Source organism: Wasmannia auropunctata, unplaced genomic scaffold (genome assembly GCF_000956235.1).
Source record: "Wasmannia auropunctata unplaced genomic scaffold, wasmannia.A_1.0 LD336106.1, whole genome shotgun sequence".
In the NCBI taxonomy this organism is placed as follows: Eukaryota; Metazoa; Arthropoda; class Insecta; order Hymenoptera; family Formicidae; genus Wasmannia; species Wasmannia auropunctata.
Window position 1 is genome coordinate 1,063,806 of NW_012026784.1, and position 12,090 is coordinate 1,075,895.

The window sequence follows — 12,090 nt, forward strand, 5'->3', positions numbered from 1 at the left end:
TTAGTCTTTTTTTTTTTCTTTATGATAGAGAGCGGGTTTAGGCTGCCAAAGCCCGTACTTTATCCCAGTTACCCATAATGGCAGGACTATTTAAGGGGATATACAAATCTGCGGTTTGCTCCGCGAAAACTTGCTAAGTCTCTTATTCTTATACTTAGACGACGGACAAATTCACTAAGTCGTTAGACTATACAATACTTGGCATTTAATACATGTCAAGTTTCTTCTGCCTTCTTTCATTCTCTCTCTCTCTTATTCTTTTTTTTTTTTCAGTTCCTGTTGTGACATCAAGGAAACTAATAAGCAGGTGAATTTTTTTCGAGATCATCATAATTAAAAAAGAGAATATTGTGAAATCACTAGAATACTTCACTTCATATGTGGAGTATATACGGAATATACTAATATCACACTAATCACTGCGCTAATGGATAATTTTTTAAACATTACGTTAATCCTAAATATAACATTATTTTGCTCGTAATTGTATAATCGTACAAAACAAAGAGAAAGAGAGAGAATGTCACGAAAGTTATATGACGAATCTTTTTTTGAAGTAAAAAATACAATTTAACTTTTTCCCAATTATGAGTGTTTTGTTTTACTTATATAAAACGAATGAATACTCATTTGTATTATCTAAAGTTAACATAGTATTTCTCTATATTATATATATATAAATCTTCCTTGTTACATATATCTCATCTCTTTTCGAGTTTACTTAAATACAGTATCACATATACTACATTCGTTAGACCACAATTATTATTGAATTATGAATTTTTCCAGTATATACAAACCCTGCAAAAGATGCAAAGGATGCCAAATGTTAAAAAGATTTATCGCAGTTTTCCTACTGCAGATTTAAAGTGTGTACCAAAACGTTCTACGATTATTTCGTTTCACAAGATCTTTTAATTAAAATGCTTAATGTAACACGATGCGATTGAACAATTTTGACAACTCCGACTTTAATGGAAATAAATAATAAAAGATGACTGCTATGCAGATTTGGATTCAGCAAAACAAAAATTATAATCTATTTAATAACAATTATTAATTTAAAATTTTTAACTGGCAAACGAAAATAACAAAATAAAAATAACCAATAAAATCTTAAAAATATACATGAAAATAATAATACATGTAATACTTGCTAAAAAAAATCAATTCGTTGTTTAAAAGTTTCATTAAATATTAAATGATTAATCTAAACGGGAAAAAAGAACAAATTGCGGTTTGTGATTTCGCGACAACGGAGGCATCCCGCTCGATATCTTCTTTCATCCTCGAATATATTATTTTCTTAAGCGTTATTAAATAGATAAACGTATTTCTAGATAATCTTACATATTATACTCACTGTGTGACGTTCTCATGTATCTTTGGTATTTGGTCGTAATTTCTCTCTAAATATACGGACACGTTGTCTTCTCGGAGCTGGCGTTCAATCATCGCACGGCCAGCATCAGTTCGAACGTTTTTTGCTCTTTCGTCCGAAAATTATTATACCTACTCATATTAAAAAATCTTGTGCAAAGTCACGTGTAAACGAACAATTGAGTGTTTCCTTCTATATCCTTCTCTCTTTCTCTATCACGTAGAAATATAAAAATATTTAGATAAATGAAAATGTGTGGACGTGTGATAGTTGAATGTTACACAATTAGGCTTTCGGTGTTGCCGCTCTTAAATAATAAATATCTTATCCTGATAGGTGAATAAAAAGTCTATGAATTGATTGATGGGTCCTATCGCCGAGAGGGACATTCCACGTGCTGGCGGTGCTCTAACTAGATTTGGTCCAAATACGACCGCGAGATTACTAGAAGTCATCTTATTCAGATCGCATCGGTCCATTACCTGTCAATAATAAAAACAGATAAATAAACATAAAAATCGATATTTGACTGTAGGAAATGGCAACTGCGAATATTAGTTACGTACCCTCGATAAAAACTGTACGATGTATTTAAGAACTTGATAGTTGTCCTCAGGGAGTTTCTCCAATATTAATATCTTGACTTTACGCGGACGTTCGTCTTTCGATAATGCTGCAGTAAAAATTCAAAGAAGAAATGCTTTATGTCGCTGTAACACTTGAAAAAAACAAGAAAAGGAAGAAGTGTGATGCTCACTTTGGAATTGCGTGATTTCCTCGTATAAGTCGTAGGTCATAAGAGGCTCGTCTAGTTCACGGAGAAAGGTCTTGAGTAAAACCGCGGCGATATGCGGATCCCCTTGGAAATCGATGGGCAAACCTTGATTGAGGCGATTCTGAAGTTCTTTGATTACCGCCACGTTAGCCGATCTTCTGAATATCCCTTCGGTCTCTAAAGCTGAAACACGATGACAGAATAATATGGTCAATTAGGACACGAAACAGATAGTTTTGTTTTATTTTTGTTTTGGGATATCGTACCGTCAGGTGTATCGAGAAATTCTACACACTGCCTTAGAATCGGTGGTATTGGATCACCGTTATTATTTTCTTTTATGAATTGCAGACTAGCACCGAACTGAGTCGTGCCAACTGGCGTAACTACTGCGCTTTGTGGCGGACTCGCCGGTAAATTTTTCTTATTCTTCATCAGCAGTTGTTCATTGTGTCTGAAAGAAACGTCCCATGTGAACTAAATCTGCGTGCAATTCGATTCTAACTCTTTCTAAATTATCTATTTTACGTAACAGCATAACGAAAATTACATACTCTATCACTTGAGGTGGAATAATTAGTTGATCCAAGTTAACATATTGTGCTAATTCCTCCAGATAATTAACATACATCATTTTCCGTCCGAATTTTACACTGTAAAAATATACAATTCATATAAGTTAATAAGTAATTCTTTCGTTTAATAACGGAGTTACTTGTATGTACCTAATAGCCGGTTTGAATATTTGCCACACAATCCTGATGAAATTAGTCGGATGTACTAGGTAAAGGGCTTTGAGATTCTTCTTGTATTTTCTATCAAACGCTTTATACGCTTGCCACAACCAAGATAAGGGTGGCTTATTTTTCGACGTAAGGCCATAATGAAAGTAGACGAGACTATAATCTTGTTCCACGAACATGTCCAAAGTATGCGTAAGATACCTGTAAACGAAATTCTTCTTATGAAAAATTTTGTTTATTTTATAAAAAAAAGAAAAAGTAAAATAGTAACGAGACTTAGCACGCATTCTATTATCTAGAGAACAACGTAGGATGACTCGCGAACCTTAAATAATTTTCAAGCAATTGTAAATTATTGGTTGCGGTAGAACATATGTCTTGCGTGTCATCCTTATAACATAGATTATAACATAGATAGCCGCAAACTCACCTGAGGAGCTTAGCGTGATTAAAGGTCTCTTTCCCAATGGGAGGCAATTTGCAAGCTGACACGACAATAATTTTACGACCGGCGCTATCGTCGCCGACCACCTCTACGATACCGTGCCTGGATATGTCGAGATAATCCTCCTCGTCAGCCAGCTCTTCTCCGTCTAAAGCAGCTAGATCGTCTGCTATTCATTAAAACAGACATTTGTTATGATATAAAGCCGCGCGTTTCGCAACCGTGCTCTTGCAACAAATTTGTATCAACTAAAAATTCTATTTAGCAAAAGAACAATTCGAATCCTCGGAGCAATCCTATTTAAGAAAAAAGTATATACTACACGAAAAGTCAAATGATTTACTCACTTCAAATGCTAAGATTGTACATAATGTTATTGTTGCAAAAAAAACGAATTAAAAATGTAAAAAAAAAAACAGTCGTCGCATTCCATCTCCTCTTTCATCCATACGCCATGCAATGTAAAACAAGCTATACAATGTTCTACATATAATTCACCTGCTATGCCCCGAGAATGCCATGACATTTACTGGCTACTAACAGAAGGTAAAAGGTCACACACCAGATTCGATAACTGGAGCATCTACCAAAGCTTCCTCAAAGTTCTCCTCGATCGTGCCGTCACTCACTGGGCTTTCCAAATAATCCATCCCGGCACCCATGCTGCCGCTCACCAAATCCAATTTTCCCAGTCGCGCCGCTGTAACAGTAAAATTAACTTTAAACGCTCATAGTCGTTACTAAATTAATCTTTTGTGTAACTATTAATTTTTAAATAATCACAGTCGTTGCTATAAATTAAATCTTTTATGTAACTAAGTAATAAAAGAGATCATTTTCCAGATAAGAAGAAAACAAATCTATAATTCTTTCGTTGTAAAAGGAAGATACCAAAACGTATATCTAAAGGCATATAATTTACCATTATTTGAAGTGGTTTGCAATTCTGTATCGTCAAATTCCAGATTTGGTTCATAATCGTGATAATCCGACAGGCTAGGATATGGATCTTCGCAGTCGTTGCCTATTCCTGCTAAATGTCAAAGCACAATAAATCAGTCGACGGTAAACAAACAGATCGAGACGATGGTACCTGCATGCATTTATGCGATAACAAAAATTTTATCTCCCAAGATAAAGGCCAATCGATATTGCATCGCATATTCAACGGCGAAGATTATTCCGCGCCGATGAAGGTGCGGTCGAATTCGCCGAGAGCTCTTTACTCCATAAAATCCGCGATTGTCGACGACCTTCGCTCACGGATAGTAATGACAATTGCGAGCGTAAATACGATAATTGGCTGCTTTCTATTTACTCAACGCAAGTAAACAGACGACTCCTAATAGCGTCTCGCTTCTGTTCTCCGTTCGATTCGTGTCAGGGCCTGCGGATGGCCCCGAATCGATCCCGACGACGGCTTCGCCTCGGCGGCGAGTCGAGACGGACAGTCGAGGGCGCGGAAAAGGGTGCGGACGGATCTGGACGCGAGCGTCCGTCGGCACCGCCAGCTCACCTGTCAACGTCCGCGACGGACTCAGCGTCGGCTGGTAGTCCGCCTCCATCCTTCCCTTCCGGCGTCGATGCGGCGGGCGGGACGGCGTCGATGCGACGGACACCGTGGCCGCGATCGGCGATATCTCGGCGGCGCGCTTACAGACGGCTGCCCACGACGGTCCCCTCGCGCGGCGACATCATCCGCTTCCTCGCGACGTGGTGTGGTGTCAGTGACTAGTATGTGACGCGCGCTGCAGGATCACGTCACGCTTTCATTTGTCGCCGTTGGTGTTGGTGGTTTACTGCGTTGCGCCGCGACGCGATATGTATCGATACTCTCTGTTTTGAATCTGACGTATCGATACCGCGAGAGGCGAATTTACCGGAGCCCGATCTGCAGTTCGCGATCACCCTGCGAGAGGTCCGTAGTGGTCTCTCTCCGGTCTCCGGTGACTCCGGTTTCTCTCGAGTTCCCTTTAGGTTAGAAGTAATCTCTCATTTGTAATCTTGCATTACTTATTATTATTTTTTGTAATTAAATTTTGTCAACAAATACCTCGTGCTTATATACGTGACTGTCAGTAACTTAATTTTTTTTCGTATTTAGATTCTACAACAGCGTCTACGATTACCTGTTTCTCGAAGCACTGTCAAGTGCTATCGCATAAGCGTTTGTATCTCAGTGCGAAATAATTGATTCGTAGATATTTACGTGCAAATATGTTGTCCTTACATATATTATCGAAGTAAGTAGATTTGCGCCAAGATATTGAAATTAGTAGATGTTGAAAAACGTATTAACACGTCTGTCTAGCAAATTTTGTATTGCTGAATGTATAGAAATTTTATTATGAAATATTAATTATAATTTTATTGTTATATAAAAAAATATATATAATTTACAGATGTAATATAAAACCTTCAAATGGAATATTATTTCAATGGATAAATATTTCTGCGAGATTATGCTCTTCATCTTCTACATCATCAGATTCATCTGATTCTGATTCTGATACTGAAAAAGCAAAACCAAAGGTGACACAAGTTAAAAGTGCAAGTTCTGCAAATGCAACATCAGATAACAAATATGATTTGGAAAGCTTCTTGAGTAACATGATACAAGTAAATCATGATTTTTATTATGATTGTTTACTTTAATTTCTATTAAATCTAGAATTTATTATTTCACTTATATTAGAAATATCTCTATTAGTTTTACTCTATTTTTAATAAACCATGCAAAGTTCTAAAAATGATTGCTTTGAGAAGATAATAAAAATATATTTATTTTTTTTAAATAGTATCATTATGTTCCAAAATAATTTTCTTTAAAGTATCGCGTTTAAGAACTGCTAATTAAATAAAGCATTTAAATAATATTTGCTAAATTTTAAAATAAAATATTGATATATTTAAAAGTAATATATTAATAATAAATAATATTTTAAGAATATTTTTTCTAAATGAATTTAAAGAAAAATACATACACTAGTATACTTTAATGAAGATACTTGTCATTGCTCTTATAGGCGAGAAAGCTGCAAAACACCATTGATGTTGCCATGCAGCCTAAAAAGAAATCACAAGCTAAATTGGAGAAACCCGTACCTTTTGGTAAGTTTGTGCTGCGATAATACTAGATTTTTGCAGATTTAAATCTTTCTCAACGAGTTAAATTGTATTTTTTTGTAGAAAAGAAAATAGTAAGTGCGGCAGAAGATGTGGCCAATATGCTTGGTGGGGATAAAACGAAGACTACATCAGACTTGCTTGAAAAAGTTCTTGCATCTAGAGTACAAGCATTAAGAGAAGAATCGGCAAGCGTGTATGTAAATTGTTATGCATTAAATACAATAAATTGTACATATAATATATTTCTATGTGATTTTATAAATTTTATAAAAATATATTTTTACAATATAATTTTATTTAACAGTGAAAGGCAGAATGTTAATGTCAAACAATCGCAAAAACACAACGTACAAAAAAATTTCCAAGACAAAGATATGGAAAAGTCTATAATACGAACTCTGTTGGACGAATATAATAGGCAACCAGTGAAAGTAGTTAAAGAAAGTTCCCAAGAAAAATATACAGAAAAGAAGTCTATAATACAAAACCTGCTGGATGATTATAATAAGCAACCAGTAAAAGTAGTTGAAGATAGTGTAACAAGAAAATTATTACAAAGTCGTAAAGAATCTAAAACACAGTTAGAGAATAAAGAAAAGCCTCGTACCAGGTATTACAAGAAATATAATATTAATTATTACATAACAGAGGTGAAATTCAAGTACAATTATTTAGCTATAATATTATGTTATGATCTATTTAGATATTCATATTTTCATGATATATTTAACATTCAATTTTTTATTGGTTATTGTATGATAGGCTTAAAGATGTCAATTTATGGGATGGAAAGCCTAGTCAAGTTTTCGAAAATATGGGTGCCATTTCGCCAAATATACCGGAATTGAAAACGTGGGCGGTGTTAGAGCAAAGAGAATTAAAAGCAATGACAACTTATCCACCTGCCAATGTTTTTCAAGAGCTGATTCTTTGGACGGAGCAAGGAAAATTATGGAAATTCCCCATTGACAATGAGCAAGGTTTCTATTACATGCCATAGATTATACTTTTTTTCTGATACTTGAAAAAAAAATTTTATCTGTATATTTCTGTATATTTCAGGAATGGAAGAAGAGTACAATGTTCATTTCTCAGAACATGTCTTTATGGAACGTCATCTGAAGGAATGGTGTCCTAAATCGGGACCGGTACGTCATTTTATGGAATTAGTGTGCACTGGACTTTCCAAGAATCCATACATGACAGTTCAAGAGAAAATTGGACATATTATGTGGTATAAAGAATATTTTGGATCTAAACATGACCTGTTGCAAGAAATAGGAGCAATTCAGGAGCCAATCCCTGATAAATTAAAACAGATTACAGAATAAATTAACATTAGTGTATTCCATAATTGTAATGTATTTCTTATTGCTAAATAATTCCCTCCCTTTATAAACACATATGTAAATGTATTAAAAAATATGTAGATAATAGGTAGTTGAGAGTAAATTGTTAAACTTCTTAATATTATAATTAATTAATTAAATATAATAATATATATTGTTTGTACAATACACAATTTTATTGATTTGTAAAAAAGTTTACAGGTTATAGATAGGAATCCTGATAATCTTCAATTAGTAAGTTTCTATCTACAGATAATTTAATTTGTATACCGTCATGTGTAGGATATATTGATAATATCACAATTCTGTTTACAACAAGGAACCCAGGATTGTCCACACTTTGATGTAAAATCATGTCGATTTCATCTTCTATTTGCACCTATTATCATAATTCCATAATTGTACTAGATACAAGGATAATGATAATCATATATAGACTATCGAGAAATTATGTTAGCTTTATTATAAAAATATAAATTTACCTCTTTAGATTTCTTTAATACTTTTTTTCCATTTACGCGAAGTCTGCTATCATAGAAGATCTCCTCAATTTTACTGAGAACAAGAATATAAAAATAGGTAAGACTTGAGTAAAAGTATTATAAATTACAAATCAAATGTTTTATATATACGCAAATTACAGCCAAACTAAAATTTAGACATACTTGCGACTTATTCCAAATCCAATTTTAGAAATGGCGTCTAATCGAAGAGAAAGTACTTTTTTTTTAATAACTTTTGAACCCATAGGAATTTCCACCTCATCGTCTTTCTCTTTCTCCTCGTCGGAATCCTCATCTTTGTCTTTCCTCTGCAATATATTCCAAAGATAATACATTCATCTGCACCTTGTGAAAGCCCGTTAGAGGAACAAACAGACAAAAGTCATTAGATTATATTAAGAAAAAGAAATTAAGAATGGAAATTATTATATTAATTACAATGTTAGCAATTTTCTTCTTACTGGACTTGAATCTTTTTGCTATATATAAGTCATAATGATTTTGTACACTATGTGACCTTGCACCATCCTTGCACAAAGAGAGCTCCGACTGTAAGAGACATCGAGGTGTGTGACAAAGAGTACGTGCATTGCTGCATACCGATCTCCTAATAATATTAACTGTCACTCTGGATAACATAGCAATTTACACTCGATTACAATTCAAACTATCTAAAATTTATTAATTAGCTAACCAATTCGCAGTGGAGCGAACGTGCACAATTATATCGAGTTGTATAATTATTCTTCCTTGCTGTCGTATTTCTTTACATTAACAATGTATGTGGATGTTCTCCGCCACGGAAGGTTAACAGCTAAACTATCTATCAATAATTATCTCAACTCTCAAGATCAAATGCTAATTACGACATATGCGCTTGCTTCGCAGCTGTACGAATGTGCTCTGTTTATATATCCTTTCTCTTTTTCTTTCCAACAGCTGATTGCAAATCCATCTCATTTTGAGTGCAGAAAGTGCAATGCGGTGCAGCCGGAGAAGATATTTACATCTGTGGAGCAGAGTGAAGCATGGGAGCGGTCATCCTAACCTTTTACGTGGGAGTTGGGACCAGTTGGGACCGTCAGAACTCCCCGTACTAGCGCCACTACATCCATTTTTTAAACGGGTACTACGTAGCTACATCTACCGACGAAATATATTATAAACTTTTCACTGTCGATAATAAACTATAGTGATTTGGGCACGTAAATTTTAACGATCGTGTTTGTTATCCTCTGCACTCTGCAGTACAACTAAAATCGTTGATAATGTCATCGTTTTTCGATTACCTTCAAGCCCACTTGGCAGACCTTCCTAATTATAATCGCGCTTTTAGCCCAATTCTTTCATCGCAACCGATTCGAAAGAAACTCAAAAAATGCGTTAGATTTGATATTGAAATTCTCGCAGCCTCTTCAGCACAATCCGATGGGACGTGCATAGAAATTATATACTTCTGTTTAGTCGCTATATATTTCTAGAATTTCTAGAAGTCTGCGGAATGGACGAATTCACGTTTTCAAACCACGGGTTTTGTGTCGTAACATCCGTGAATCGTGGGCAAGTCGGAAGTGCACGATTCTCGAATCAACTTGTTGTTAGATCGAAATTTTTCGTAAATTTTTTCCTATCGCGCTTACATTTTTCTCCACTGATTCGTTAATCAAAAATTACGAGAATATTTATTGTCTAAAAATCAAAACTGGAGAGAAGAGTGTTTCGTTCAGACTGACATCTCCCCTCAGTCCTCACTTCCTGTCACGCAGTCGACCGTTCCTGTCGCAAAACTCGCAACGAGGATCTCTGACGCTTGCATCGTCCTGTCGCTTTTCGTCGGATTAATCGTACTTTGGTCGTTCGGAAACGCCGTGCTAGAGAGCATCATGCCAAAGAATAAGGGTAAGTGCGATCGCGATTCCGTCTTTCCACCTCGAAATCCCGCGATTTTTCGACTCACGTTTTGTCCTACTAATGTGGTTAAGTTTGTTAACCTAATTTCGCGTCAAGATCATCCTCGAGGCGCGAGCTAAATCGCACATATTTTCACCCACTCGCGTATCTCGCTGAGAACGTTTTCACGCTCTGTTCGCAGGAAAGGGAGGTAAAAATAGGAGAAGAGGGAAGAACGAGAACGAGACCGAGAAGAGAGAGCTGGTGTTCAAGGAAGACGGGCAAGGTGAGAGTGAGATGTGGTGCGAGCGACGCGACCTTCTCACGGGAAACTTCTTCTTCTTTTATTATGAGCCTATTCCCTATACGAGAATTAATTCGCCCAAATTCTTAGAGTCACGCGATGTAAAACTAATACGTTGTGAACGAGTACTGACGCGAAAGTAATGAAGTACTAAATTAACGCGAAGATTCTAGAACATTCTAGAACGTAGAATCACTCGGCCACCTCAGTCCGTGGCTCACGCACGAATCAGCCTCGCACGGGAAACGAGTCGATCACGGTGACTCATTCGCTATTTATTTTGCGCCCTTATTTAGAGCTATTTATTTAATGCTATTTATTTAGAGTACGCCCAGGTGACAAAAATGCTGGGCAACGGCAGGCTAGAGGCCATGTGCTTCGACGGAGTCAAACGATTGTGCCACATCCGAGGCAAGCTGCGGAAGAAGGTGTGGATTAATCAGGGAGACATCATACTGATCGGACTGCGAGACTACCAGGATGCCAAGGCAGACGTTATATTGAAGTACACGTCCGACGAAGCGCGTAATCTGAAGACCTACGGCGAGTTCCCAGAAACTGGTAAGTGGCATTACTGCGGAACAATCGAGAACGTTTGTGATGAAAAATTCGAAATGTAGATTAGTAGAGCCTGCTTAACTTTTGGTGAAAATAATCTTAAAAAATTTATTAAAATAAAATTTTGTACAGAAAATGTGACAAATTTTTCTTTTATACATTTTCTAATGTAATTTTTTTCCTCTTAGTGCGTATCAATGACACAGTAACCTTCGTGGAAGATGGATTCGATGAAGACATTGAATTTGGTGACGAAATTAGCGACGATGATGAAGATGATGTTGACAATGTAAGTTTTTTCATATGTACTTTTTTTTTGAAAAAATGTACTTGTGTATAATCCATCTATTTTATATCATTATTGTATATTGTATTATACTTATAACTTGTTTTTATTTCCTCTAACTTCTCTATATTTATTTTATCTTATATGCAATAGCACATAAGATAAAATTAAAAAGCTAGGCTAGTTTGCTTTCTCATTTATTTCAGTATATACGCAATAATATGATATGCCTTACATAATGATTGTCCTTACAGATCTGATGACCCGCAGTGTAATAATAAAAAAAAAAGGTACATCACGAGAAAGTGCATGGGGACATCCTATTCTCATTTCACAAAATGCAATTATACAACGTCAAAGTTTTCCTTCTGTCGAGTAGCTCATCTCCCTGTATCTACAAATAAATCGTCAGTTTATGGGTAACATCGTGTTCTAGTTTAAATAGTCGTTTTTAATATTTGTAAATTTTTATAGGCGCATCAGTTTCCAAATAGCAAAATTACAGATATTTAGCACGTTGAGTTAAAATTCCTCGTACACGGCACAGATTAGCGAGATCTGCGTTTGTGTATGTAATCGGTGCGCATATACCATCTTTGTACGATTATTTTTTTCTTTTTATTTACGTTATATATTATCTGCCAATTCGTGAAATACACATATACATTATTTAAGAAAATGTTAATATCACTATGTATATCATGCAGTAAGTACTCTTTTTATATGT

General features: G+C 35.6%; 4 protein-coding genes across 11 annotated transcripts; 2 read left to right on the forward strand and 2 right to left on the reverse strand.

Moving 5' to 3' along the window:
- Positions 1-1,384: 1,384 nt before the first annotated feature.
- LOC105451582 (rho GTPase-activating protein 1-like) lies at positions 1,385-5,150 on the reverse strand. 6 transcript variants are annotated; one of them, XM_011692131.1, is made up of 10 exons: positions 4,861-5,150; positions 4,267-4,374; positions 3,907-4,044; positions 3,330-3,513; positions 2,882-3,100; positions 2,711-2,809; positions 2,423-2,610; positions 2,139-2,339; positions 1,948-2,054; positions 1,385-1,863 (listed from the first exon to the last, which is right to left on the reverse strand). In XM_011692131.1, the coding sequence occupies exons 1-10, from the start codon at positions 4,907-4,909 to the stop codon at positions 1,690-1,692; spliced, it is 1,467 nt and encodes a 488-aa protein (XP_011690433.1). In that variant the 5' UTR covers positions 4,910-5,150; the 3' UTR covers positions 1,385-1,689. The 6 variants fall into 6 exon arrangements, with proteins under 6 accessions (XP_011690433.1, XP_011690441.1, XP_011690432.1 ...); XM_011692139.1 differs by having other exon boundaries at positions 3,330-3,510; positions 4,267-4,377; XM_011692130.1 differs by having other exon boundaries at positions 4,267-4,377.
- A 100-nt stretch (positions 5,151-5,250) lies between these two features.
- Positions 5,251-7,876, forward strand: LOC105451570 (28S ribosomal protein S31, mitochondrial). Of its 3 annotated transcripts, none has more exons than XM_011692108.1 (8): positions 5,251-5,321; positions 5,449-5,587; positions 5,747-5,963; positions 6,371-6,455; positions 6,534-6,666; positions 6,778-7,083; positions 7,236-7,453; positions 7,536-7,876. In XM_011692108.1, the coding sequence occupies exons 2-8, from the start codon at positions 5,562-5,564 to the stop codon at positions 7,802-7,804; spliced, it is 1,254 nt and encodes a 417-aa protein (XP_011690410.1). In that variant the 5' UTR covers positions 5,251-5,321; positions 5,449-5,561; the 3' UTR covers positions 7,805-7,876. The 3 variants fall into 3 exon arrangements, with proteins under 3 accessions (XP_011690410.1, XP_011690429.1, XP_011690419.1); XM_011692127.1 differs by having other exon boundaries at positions 5,747-5,876; XM_011692117.1 differs by having other exon boundaries at positions 5,299-5,372.
- Positions 7,877-7,974: 98 nt separating this feature from the next.
- LOC105451608 (uncharacterized protein C6orf203 homolog) lies at positions 7,975-9,375 on the reverse strand. Its single transcript, XM_011692176.1, has 4 exons — positions 8,764-9,375; positions 8,488-8,633; positions 8,305-8,377; positions 7,975-8,201 (listed from the first exon to the last, which is right to left on the reverse strand). The coding sequence occupies exons 1-4, from the start codon at positions 8,962-8,964 to the stop codon at positions 8,025-8,027; spliced, it is 597 nt and encodes a 198-aa protein (XP_011690478.1). The 5' UTR covers positions 8,965-9,375; the 3' UTR covers positions 7,975-8,024.
- A 557-nt stretch (positions 9,376-9,932) lies between these two features.
- On the forward strand, positions 9,933-12,090 carry LOC105451615 (eukaryotic translation initiation factor 1A, X-chromosomal). The gene is made up of 5 exons (XM_011692188.1): positions 9,933-10,224; positions 10,418-10,501; positions 10,844-11,080; positions 11,266-11,366; positions 11,618-12,090. Exons 1-5 carry the CDS (start codon positions 10,209-10,211, stop codon positions 11,621-11,623), a joined length of 444 nt encoding a protein of 147 aa, XP_011690490.1. The 5' UTR covers positions 9,933-10,208; the 3' UTR covers positions 11,624-12,090.

Bases quoted from the DNA above. Each gene is read 5' to 3' on its own strand.
- LOC105451582 (XM_011692130.1), bottom strand. From the start codon at position 4,909: ATGGAGGCGGACTACCAGCCGACGCTGAGTCCGTCGCGGACGTTGACA. The intron at 4,045-4,266 runs GTAAATTATATG...TTACTGTTACAG, and splicing joins GCAAACCACTTCAAATAATG to CGGCGCGACTGGGAAAATTG. The intron at 2,340-2,422 runs GTACGATATCCC...ATCGTGTTTCAG, and splicing joins ATTTCTCGATACACCTGACG to CTTTAGAGACCGAAGGGATA.
- LOC105451570 (XM_011692108.1), top strand. From the start codon at position 5,562: ATGTTGTCCTTACATATATTATCGAA. The intron at 6,456-6,533 runs GTAAGTTTGTGC...ATTTTTTTGTAG, and splicing joins GGAGAAACCCGTACCTTTTG to AAAAGAAAATAGTAAGTGCG. The intron at 6,667-6,777 runs GTATGTAAATTG...TTTATTTAACAG, and splicing joins AGAGAAGAATCGGCAAGCGT to TGAAAGGCAGAATGTTAATG.
- LOC105451608 (XM_011692176.1), bottom strand. From the start codon at position 8,964: ATGTTATCCAGAGTGACAGTTAATATTATTAGGAGATCGGTATGCAGC. The intron at 8,634-8,763 runs GTAATTAATATA...AATATATTGCAG, and splicing joins AGAAGAAAATTGCTAACATT to AGGAAAGACAAAGATGAGGA. The intron at 8,378-8,487 runs GTATGTCTAAAT...TCTTGTTCTCAG, and splicing joins GGATTTGGAATAAGTCGCAA to TAAAATTGAGGAGATCTTCT.
- LOC105451615 (XM_011692188.1), top strand. The intron at 10,502-10,843 runs GTGAGAGTGAGA...CTATTTATTTAG, and splicing joins GTTCAAGGAAGACGGGCAAG to AGTACGCCCAGGTGACAAAA. The intron at 11,081-11,265 runs GTAAGTGGCATT...TTTTCCTCTTAG, and splicing joins CGGCGAGTTCCCAGAAACTG to TGCGTATCAATGACACAGTA.